Source organism: Tetrao urogallus, assembly GCF_951394365.1.
Source record: "Tetrao urogallus genome assembly, chromosome: 3".
NCBI lineage: Eukaryota > Metazoa > Chordata > Aves > Galliformes > Phasianidae > Tetrao > Tetrao urogallus.
In genome coordinates, this window is record NC_136815.1 from 30416808 (window position 1) to 30428628 (window position 11821).

At 38.9% G+C, this 11821-nt stretch overlaps 1 protein-coding gene across 1 annotated transcript; it reads right to left on the minus strand.

Moving 5' to 3' along the window:
* Window positions 1-1073: 1073 nt before the first annotated feature.
* LY96 (lymphocyte antigen 96) lies at window positions 1074-7048 on the minus strand (the record flags this gene model as incomplete). Its single annotated transcript, XM_079533348.1, has 5 exons — window positions 1074-1175; window positions 3057-3109; window positions 4292-4420; window positions 5471-5560; window positions 6955-7048. 5 exons carry the CDS (start codon window positions 7046-7048, stop codon window positions 1074-1076), a joined length of 468 nt encoding a protein of 155 aa, XP_079389474.1.
* Window positions 7049-11821: the final 4773 nt, after the last annotated feature.

Consider the following 11821-nt stretch of genomic DNA (forward strand, 5'->3'; position numbering starts at 1 on the left):
TCTATGCTTCACCCCAACTCCCCTTTTCTTTTTCTTTTTTTAATTTTTCCTTTCCTGGTCCTCAATTTTAAATATTTCTCTCCGTGTGAAGTGAGATTAAAAGCTTTACTTCCACTAATTTTCATACTTTGAGCAGCCTGAAAGAGCTGGTTAGTTCTGATTTCATGGTTTTGGTCGTTTTGCAGCAATCTGCCAGGTACAGCACAACCCAGTGGCCAGTGTGTGCACAGCTTCTCCATGGGCACATTTAATGGGAAAAACAAAACGAAACAAAACAAAACATGCTTTAATTCACTAAGCCTAAAAGCTGAGTATGAAAAGAGCTTTCAACATGCTTCTGGTAACTGAGAAAAAGTTCAACCTGTAGCTGAAGGACCTCCTGCTTCTGAAGGAGACAGCCTGGGAGCCTCTGCCCAGTTCTCTGCTCAACGCAACATAAAACCTTGTCATGGTAGTTATAGCTCTGGACAGGTGAACTCAATTGTGCTGGATTGGTGTAACTGGAAACACTCTTCACTTCAGGTTTTATCAACATCAGCCGCATAACAACCTTTTGCTCCTCTGCTACAGCTCTGTAGCAGATGGAGTTGAACATCAGGATAACGACCAAAAGTAAAAGTCATTTCACAAGTTGATTGTACGAAAAAATTTATTGTTAAAAGGGAAAAACAGAGAAGCATTTCTTCCATATGAAATACTGTTGTATTTCAAGTTGAATACTTGTAATTCTTGTTCTTCAAATCTTCAAAAATTCTTGAATGAATGTATCATAGTCTGAAGTACTTGGCTTTTCCATAACTGAAGGCACAGCTCTGAAATGCAGTTCTCCATCTGACCATTTGCAATTATTCTGTGACTTTATTGGGATGCCCAGCTCCAAGAGAAGCTGCGTATATTGGCTGAGCATCTGATCACAGCCGTGCTATAAATGGAATAAGAACTCCATGTTGCTTTCCACACAGAACTTGATGCGTTCTACCTCAGGAAAGCTGCTTTATATTTTGTAAGATGGATTCCAGTTGTTTGCAGAAGGAGCCTCTGAGTTCTGGATTTATTTGAAATGTTTGTTGAATTCAGAAAGGGTCTTGTTTCACTATCATGGTGAAGTTCAAGCACATGATAATATTCTGCTCGGAAACATCAGAGAATGCTTGTAAAACAACTGTATAATATCCCTAAAATCCAGAAAGAAAACAAGGAAATTAGTGCATAATGCTGTCCATTCTTGGCACAGTGGCCCCTTGAGGTCTCAAGCTGCCCAGTGACCCTTTGGCTTTATCTTAAATCATGGTACCAGAGCCTTGAGAGACCTCTGGTCACAGTGATCAGCTCTGCACTGCATGACTTGACTGTGCACAGCATAGGCAGTGGTGGCTCAGCTGTCCTCAGCAGCTCTCAGCTCACCTCCTTTCATAGAACAACTGCTCCTGGACAAGCAGGATTCTATTTGTCCAAACCTGCACCTTCAGCCCAGCTGTAATTCATCCATGTTTTCTTGCAGTGACCACTACTGTAAGCAACACTGGAGTGTTTGAGTCAGCTGGACATTCTTTCCAGACCCGCAGTTCTGCCCGTGTATATCCTGCAGTCTGACCCATTAAGCAGCACAACTCCAGATCTAGCTGTTGTCTAGCAACTCATCACAACTTTACACAAGCAGAATTAGTATACATCAGGACAAAAGACATCATCATGGCCCTTGCTGAACTCAGGTCCCATTCTACCTCCTTTGAAGCCTTTCTCTTCTGATACTAGAAGCTAGTAACTGTGCTAGACTGTGAGGTTTGTAAGAGTTTCTGCTTGCCGGTAAAATGTGATTAGCCATAAGGAAGCATCAGGTAAACCATGAACACCTAAATATAGGAGGACTTACAGCAGAAACACTCCCTGTCTACCACTAGCTCTGAGGCTGGAAGAGATGTTCAGATGTCCAACCTCCTCAGGGGCCCAAGAACTTTGCCTTAAGGGGAGACTGAAGATTTTATGCCAGTTGAAACTCTTTGATGACATTTGCGGAGTTAAATAGAGTTGTTAAGGCTAATGTTAGCCTTGGAAAGGCTTAAGTTGATGAGGAAGGTGTTGGGCTGCACTGAGGACAATTGCTACTCCTGATTTAACGCCAAAGCATTGCTTTTTCTTTTGGATACTGTTATTCCTCTCCAAAACTTTGCAAAGAGTTTCAGGGATGAACAGATGAGCATGTGAAAAGAAAAAGGGTGAAATGGGCTGAAAGAATCCGAATGGATCTATTAAAAAAGGTAACAAGAAACAGAATAACTTACCAAATGAAAATGAACAATTAAAGTTACATTAAATTTATACTTTTGGTCATTTATAAAATAGAGGAATAATAAAGGAAGAATAATCTGAACACATCTAGAATTTCAAAGATGCTGCCATTCTGGACTTGTCACCTCAAGCACAAGAAAGTTTTCTGACATTTTCTTTTGCTGTTTTCTACAGTTCAGTTGAACCTATCTTTCTAGAAAATATATAAATGTAAGACATGGGCATGTTAGAGTGGTCCAGAGGAGGACCACACAGATGATTATAAGAATGGAGCACTTCTCCTGCACAGAAAGGCAGAGGAAGCTGGGCTTGTTCAGGCTGAAGAGGGCTGATGCCTCCAGGGAGAGCTCGCTGTGGTATTTCAGTACCTAAATGGGGACTACAGGAAAGGTGGAGGGAGTCTTTGTAAAGGAATGTCAGAGAGGATAGGAGGAGGGGTTTTCAACTAAAAGAGAGTGTATTTAAGTCAGATGCAAGGAATGAATTCTTCACTACGAGTGTAGTGGCACTGGAGCAGGTTGCCCAGAGAAGCTGCAGATTCTCCATCCCTGGAAGTGTTCAAGACCAGGTTGGATGTGGCCCTGGATAACTTGGTCTGGTGGAATACATCCATGCCCATGGTAGGGGACTTGGAACTAGATGGTCTTTAAAGTCCCTTTCAACCCAAATGAGTCGTTGGTTCTATGATTCAATGATCGTGTAATTGTACAATTCTGTTATGTATGCTATTTTAACATTACTATCCATTTGAATAAAATGAAAAGTACCTTTGGAAACGATGTTCTTTTACCTTTAATGTCAAATTCTGTTTCAGTTGTTTCTGTAAAACAGATAAGCACAATATAAACTGTTACTTAAACATAAAGCCATCAGTGAAACTTCATAAATAACTTCAAAGCACTATAGCATATCTCTCATATCTATCAGCAGTGCTACCAATGCCATTTACTCTTCCAGGCATAAGACCTTCACCTCTTTATTCTCCTAAAACTCAGCCCGCTTGCCTAGACAATGTGCAAGAAAATATAAATCAAATAGGAAGCTACTGCAACATCTTCTACAAACCCCTTCTTACTGTATTCAACTTGTAATAGTAGTTCAGACAAACTGTTAACAGAGGAGAGCTGAAATTCACTTCCAAAAAAAAAAAAAATAATAATAATAATAAATAAAAAATAAAGGAAAAAAAGAAAGGAAAGCATGAACTACATATCTGGAGAACTGATATCCTGAATTTTTCTGATCAGAGACTTTGTCATGCTAATGTTGGTTAGCTTGAACTAGAGGATTGACTCTTCTCTAATAAAACACATTTTATGTGGTTATAGATAGTACCTCTAAAACACCATCTAGACTCTTACCTGAATTAACTGCCTGTATGTTAGTAGTGACCCTAGATCCTCTTCAGCTTTGTGTGCAGTCCAGTCAAGTGTAGTTTTCCATGTCATTTTAGAAATGTTTGCAATAAAAGTGTCATAATACAAGAGTATTACTAATCCTAATTTACAGAGATGGAAACAACACTATAAAGACATTAAAGAGTATAATTTGGAAACACTCAATCTTAGCAGAGTTATGCCACCAGAGAACTGCCTGCTCTAAATTTTGCCACCTGAATGATGAGGTGAGGGGTGAAATCATTGGCCCATGTGACTTGAGTAGAGTGCACCAGTGTGCAAGCTCTGATTAGACGCTTTGCTCTCAAACGGTGAAGTATTATACTCTTCAGTGCCTTAAGCTGCTGCTTCCAGAAGCCAGAGGTCCCAGAGACAGAAAGGACACTTCAGTGAAGGCCGAAGTGCTATAGCACAGCTAACCTTGATGAAGCTTCACCTTAATGTTTCTGGGTTTTCCTTCTAAGTGAGATGAATTGATCATAAAGAGAAAATCCTATATGCATGGGTTGATCAGTTAGTCTTCTCAGAAATCTTGCTTGGTAGCAAGAACCAGTGGCCAGGTTATGCCACAGTCTGCAACCTGCAAGACACGGTTTCCCACTGACCTCCTTTCAGCTTTCCACACAGAGAATATTCGTCATCAGTTCCACTGCAAAGAACTTCTCTCCAGTGCAACGCTTTGGCACCTTCATACCAGATTGTGAAGACTATCTTCAAAAAGGCAACATCACTTTCTAGTTAAGATATTGCAAATAAGAAAAAAAGTAATTGGTAGGGAGGAAAAAATACATATGCAGACATACTATTTAGACTAAAAAACTATTTTTTTCTGAAATTTGGATTTTTTTAGAGTCCCTCAAAACTAATAAATACGCATTTCTTGAAAACCATTCTTTCCAGAAAAAAGTTTGTTTCTTTTACCAAAAGTCATCAGTCTTAAGAAATATTAGTGACAAATTTCAAAATCTCTTTCAATTTCTTCAGCAAAGACAGCAGTGTTCACTTAGCTCCATAGCTCACCCCTGAGAGATTCCACACATGGAGTTTTAGGCAGGTATTGTAAACAAATTGTCCAGATTGCTAGTAGCTGTCATAAGGTTATCTTACTAGGGAAGCAACCTTACCACAGCTTCAGAATTTTTACAGAGCAGGTGAAGCTTAAGATGCAGCTCACAGACTAATAGAATCACAGAATATTCCGAGTCGGAAGGGATAAGGATCATCAAGTACAACTCAAGGCTTCACACAGCACTGCTCAAAAATCAAACTACGTGTCTGAAAGCACTGTCTGTACACATTTCATTACACAATTTGACAACTTGGTTTAAAGTTTAGTTCAAAGCTAGGTTTACACATACACTCTTCATTACATATTTCCAGGTTCTGGAGTATGCATATTCATAGTCCTGATGTACATGGATATTTTCTCTCCTTAAAATACCTTGGGTCTTTTTCAGACCAGAAGAGCTTGTATGCAGCAAAAGTTTGTTTGCTTTTTCTAGAAGTACCTGAGCTGCCTCAAACTGGCACATGCAATGCCAGTCAGTGTACTGAGCTACGGAACCTGCATAAACCAGTCAATTTCAAACACTCTTATCTTCACAAACTGCTTAGAAATCATCATTTCTGTCCATTGCTGTAGTTTGTCTATTCCACTGCTAATCACAGAAAGGTATCTCTTAAATACACTGACATTTAGGATGAAGAGGCAGTTTTTTGCTTGCATCACTTTTATTATTTTTTTCCATTCAGACAATATAATTCTCTAGGCTATAGTGACTCACTTGGAATCCAGGTAACAGCAGCATGCCAGATGGATTTGTTCAGCATGCTGCAGGGTGTCACATTAAACTTGAAATAATGAGCTGAAGAATCTACAGGATAAAATGATTTCATGTTCGTGAAAATAGATTTCTCCAATGAATTATTAAAAACATACATATGTATACACTTACAGTAAACACAAACACAATACAAATAAATTTAATATAAAGTATATATTATACAATTGTGTAATCTACTTACTTGCAGTAAACATTAAAGGTCTTTTCAGACGATATTCCCGATTGCTTACATGGTTAGTGAAAAAGGAGCATCATATTACTTTGTGACTGAGAAGTAAGAAAAGTCATTTGTTGAATGAATAACATTTTGCACTCAAACAGGCAAAAAATATGCTTCTTTCTTTTTCAAAGCCACACACTTTACATTAGCATTATGCCATCAGGATCCTTTGATAAAAATGTCTCCACTTCTGCTAGTTGTGTATTATCCATACTAGCATGTCGCCCAAGGCTAGCAGGCCACCTCAGGTAGCAACAGTGACTTCATCATGACTTATAATGAGCTCTGTCTTCTATTTTGTGGTTTCGAGCAAGGGTTGTGCAAAAGGACTGTCTGACTGCTGGTAATTGGCAGTCATGTTTTGATCATAACTGCGTACAGGAAATTATGGTAGAGAAATGGAGAACAAAACACACAGTAGTCTCAAAGGCTCAGTTTGCAAGCTTAGGCCTGACACAGACTCATTACATTTTTTAAATGGGTGTTAATGGAAAGCAAAGTACCCAAGGTAAATATTCCCTCTCATGCTTTAGTTTACATAGATATTTTACAGGTGATACACACTGGTAATGCACATAGACATGTTTCTTTCCTTGAAAAATATCTGTCTCCTAAAATTCCTACCTTCCTGCCATTGAGTATATGTGTGCACACAGAACCTGCGTGGCCCTCACAACCTCACTGCTGCAGAACTGATGAAAAAAGTCAGTGAACTACATGGATCCTGTGGCCTACTGCTCAGAAACAGCTAGCAACCACGAGAGAGCCTATCTTGCTGCCCCAAAGCTGCACTGACCGCCAGCCTCATACCATCTCATAGACAGCTTTTTTTTTTTCAATATTTTGAGTGTAGAATATTAGTTAAATCAGTGTGGGTAATTTATACAATACAGAACTTCCAAACAAAATTCAAAACCCCTGTCTTCCAGTTTTTCCTGAATCAAAATATGCCTCATGCTTTCTCTACTGAGTAGCACCTTCCTTCTTAGCTACTGCAAGCCACCACTGAAGTAATATTTACATTTATGCAGGATAATTCTTATAATAGGGTGATTAATAACAGAAATATACAACAGCTGAAACTCTTGTTTATATTTGCCTGATTCATCCAAGAAACATATGGAAGAGAAAGCTCACACTGCCTTAGGCTAATGTAATTATTGTGCACAGGCCAGAAGAAAAGAATAAGCTAGTTTCTACTTACCACAAAAAGTATACGACAGTTCTAGATCTGACGATGTACAGAAAAATCCACTGACTCCAGGAGTGAACAACATGAAAAAGACAAACTCAAACATATTTACTTATTTTGATCGGTATTGGGCAGAATGCTTCATTTTGGGGAAGGAGGAACAAAAATTCAGCACAGTCATCCTCAGTCACACGTCTCCGGGGAATATTTGTTTTATTCTGTCAAATTCTCTTAATTCTCTTAATCCTATTACAATGCTATCAGTTACCTTCATCATAAATTTCATGAAGAAAAAGAATTTCTGCCTTCGTTGTTACATCTTCTCCAGACAGCACAGCTCATGTCACGAGTGAAAAATGAAAGAGAAAACTGCATGAAATGAGGAAGTGAGAGAAACTAAAAATACAATTACCAGAAGAATATAGAAGGCAAGTGGGGCTGACTCAACAGAAGCAACTGTTGTTAAGGCTTGATTTCACATGCTCACAAGGTTTCCTGTACATAATAAAGAGAAGTTGCAATCAAACGATGAAAACCTAGTCCACCTTTACTGGTGAGTTAGTTAATAGTTCTCATATGTTTTTACAATGAATTTCTCACAAAGCTCATCATACCAGAGGAGAACTCAGATGTTATGGATAGGTCTAATCGGATGATATATTTCCGAAAGTCAGTAAGGGTGGAGATTAATGTGACCAGTTAACACGTTAATGATTAGAACAACTGAAGTTCTACTCAGTGTCAGCTATTACCTTCAAAGCTGCATCTATCACGGTTATACTTCTTAGCGACAACAACCTTAAAAATCTATAAAATTTCTACTAATGAACTCCATGCCCCTCCCCCTAGCTCTGTGACCTCTTCTCATGCTCTTCACTGCAATCTCTAGCAGAGAAGCTGCACCACGCAATTCATGCTGGAGCAATGAGTCCAAACATTGAACATTTTGTGAGTACAGTGCATGTTAGGGCGGTTGGAACCAGATGAACTATAAGGTCCTTTCCAACCCAACCCATTCTATGATTCTATGACTTCAGCGTTATACAATTTCCCTGACAGAGTACATACACCCCACACAGATTTCAGCTGTTGTTTAACAGGACACTATAAAACATGCAAATAAAAATAAATCAGGATGCTGTAATAGCTAGGATGCTGTAGTAGCTGGAAAAAGGAATAATGAGAATAATGAGACTCTGAAGTGTAGCTACCTCATACCTGTGTCAAAAGAAAATATTTGTTTTAAATCACAAAACTCTGGCCATTGATCTGGAGTGAGTCTAATCAGTCAGAGAACAAGCCAGGACTGACAGAAGAATCAACAGATCCAGCAAAAGTCACAGGCCAGTTTTAAGTAGTTGGGAGACTGCACTGACTGTATGGCATTGACATAAGATGACCCCACTGGACGCGTGCCCCTCTGCTGTTAGACTGGTACTTGCTTCACTGCACAGCACGTTGGGTAACTGATGGACTCATTAGAAAGAACTCTGCAGATTTACAAGGTCATATATAAAGCTCTCACAACTGAAATGAAGACAAACACTTCGTTGAATCCAGTGACTTTCCAGACCGGGTTCAAAGCTACGTGTTTTCTCTCACAGTTAACTGCCATAAATGAAATAGATGAGGAAGGAGTCCCCCCTGGTGGCATACACAAACACATGGGGAACCCCTGCATCCTCCGCTATTCCTTGTTGCATTGTACTGCACGAGAGTATTTCAATACTTTAAAAAATATAGCATAACTATGCTTCGTTTTAAAAAGGATCTGGCTGTCTAATTAGAGAAATGTAACAATAAGTCCTACTGATATCAGGGTTAACATTTCTCTTGTGACCATGACAATGAAGTCTGTAACCTTTACTATGATGTCTGGTCAAGTTGTACTTAATTCAAACTAACCTGTCCTTTTCAAATCTCCTCTCCAAATTCTGTTTTAGATGTATGAGTACTCTAATGATTGTATCAATGGCATTCACAGAACTGACCTTCTGTGGAACTCAATGGCCAAAGCCCTAAACTAGAACACTGTAGGTGTGCTTTTCTGCTTTCAGTTTAGTATGAAGGGCACTGGAGAGGAAGGATGTGTATATTTCTACATTTATTTTTTACTAGGTAATCTTTCTTTAATGTTTTTCATTTATACTCATAACTACATTTCAAGTCTCATGTCCATTTAACAGAAAATAAAATAAATCCAAATATGGAGAATTTAGGAATTTTCATTTTGGCTACATCTGAGATGCTGAGAGTAAAATTTAACTCCAAACCTCCTAGCTGATTTGCGTTTAAAAACCTTAATGTTAAAAATGTAATGTAACAAAATGTGTGAGACTTTTAGTGTTTTAGTACTTTTAGTTTTTAGTACTTTTATCTTCTTTCTCAATACACCCAAACAAGTGCCGAGATCTCTTTAAAATAATAACTTTGCATTTAGATTGTTGGCTGCAGATGAGTGCTATGACCAGATGAGCATTTATAAGTCACTGAAATCTCTCTCAGGAAAGATTAAAAATATACTTTAGCATAATATCCTATCACAAGAAAAAAAAAATAAAACAGCGAACAGCAACAACAGAACCCAGACGAACAGTATTCCAGGGCAGCAGAGGAAAGCACTCTGTTCCAAAGTGTTTGTCAGACAGAATGAAATACTATGGAATTGTGGCATATTATGGAAATGGGGTCATGACCAGGTGTATGGGAACTACTGAGTCACAGCCTGAACCTCTGATTGATCACCCGAGGCAAGCCATGAGTCAGCCAGAGGAGCACAGGTGAAGGCAATGCACCTGTGGTGCCGGAAGGGGTGGAGCCAGGCTGCACCCCTCCTAGACCTATTTAAGAGCTGGCTACCAGAGGGGAAGGATCTCTTCTGGAGATCACCTCTCTTGGTGCTTTGTGGTGAGCCCAGCCAAAGGGTAAGCTCTTCCACTTATTCTCTTTTTGTTATCATTGTCTACTTTGCCTGACTCGCTTGATTCTATTGTGATTATAACATCTTGATATCTATTGATTATACAATTATATTGTGATTATAACATCTTGATATCTATTGATTATACACCAGGGACACTAGACAGAGCTGGAGAATTCAGATCCTCTATACACAGCTGACAGAGTGCTGAGAGTGCCAAGGCAGATGCATCCCAGAGCAGTGCACCACTGGTGACTTTGTGCCATTTGAGACAAGAGCAAGAGAATAACGGTGGAAATAAAGAAAGAAGTGATGTGTATTACCCAAATGTATTTTCTTTAATGCTATATGCATTTTGGCTTAATGATGTGATTTGGATATATCACATTAAGCCATCAGAGGCTGTTAAAAGTGAAGTAAATGCAGACTAAGCATCCTGTGGAAATAATTGTGTTGCAAATAACTGTTACCTTAAGTAAGCTTCAAGTTAATTCGTTCCAAGCCAAGTGTAGGATCAAAGCTTACAGTTATACCCTAAAGTATACATTGAATCATTAAACTTTGCAGGAAGAAGAGAAAGCAGAGGATAAAGGGGAAAGAATGGGCTGTGCCCTACCTGAAGCTGAACAGTCAGAAAGCATACCAAGCAACACCGCCTACCAGTGTAGTCAAAAAATTGGAGCTGGACAAGTTTTCTGTTTGCTCTTATTCTCTGTTCTTCCCTGCTTTAAATAGCTGCTCATTTGAGCTTATTCTAAGCTACTCACTATGGCCTGTATAACTGTGCAATAATCTTATTACAGTGGATCCAACTCTTAGCCAGCTCACTTGTCCCATTTCTCAGGGGGGCTGCAGCAGGCTACGTGATACATAGGGTCACGAGGACATTGATATTATGACCACAGAACTCCACAGCAACCAAATTACAGCAGTTTAACAAGTTTCCACCTATGAAGTTATACTGAACAGCTGGAATAATTCATGTGTTCTAACTTTTCATAGTACAATTTCATTAAATTTCCATCACCTTAATTAGACTATCACAGTACAGTTGAAAATACTCAGCACTTCCTCATCTTTGCCAATGTAATGACTATGGTGTGTAATAAAGTATGCTCCAGTGAAACTAGCTAATTTTAGGAAGTGTACTTCGGAGTGTGAAGCAACTCAGAGCTTTAAAGATTTCTCTTTGAAATCAAAAGGGGATCATTTTCTGATCAGAATATTTTACATATGCAAGAAAAGACTGAGGGTTGTGGGATAATTTAATTTAAAAAATAACATTAAGGAATGACAAGCATTGTACTTTGTAATTCAGACCAGATAGGTACTGATTAATAATACGGGTAAATAATATTGCAGACAAAGCCAAAGACTTTGAGAAAAAAGGAAAGGAACACTGGCAAGAGACTTCTACATAGCCAGAGACTGAAAAGAAGAATCTGCCTGTATCCTGTTTTCCCATGAAAATGGCAGTCATCCACAACCTCCTGTGGAAATTCTTAAGGTCAGAAGGGGATAGGAGGGAAGCATCTAGGAAGGAGATTTGAGTCATTTCATACATTCCTGTTCTCCACACCGCATTGAGAAAAATCAGTACTACAGTAAGGATGCGAGACCCAGCTGCTTATAACAAGAAATGGGTTGGCACTGAAGGGCTGCAGGAGCTCACAACTCCTACAGAAGGTATAGCCTTGCAAATAAGACAGCTTGTAGATAACATCTTTCAGAAGACTGAGCTTCTATATCTGTATTTCCTTCAGAATCTCTACTCGCATGTATGTACACATTCATGTCTTATAATTTTTTTCCATGATGCAGGCAAGTCTGAACTGAAAAAAAAAAACTGCCAGGAATGAAAACATTGGATTGCAGGAAACCCTCTGCAATTATACATACTTTTCACCAAAGGTGAAAAAACTGAAGAAAGATCAACAAGAAAATGGTAGTTCACGAAAT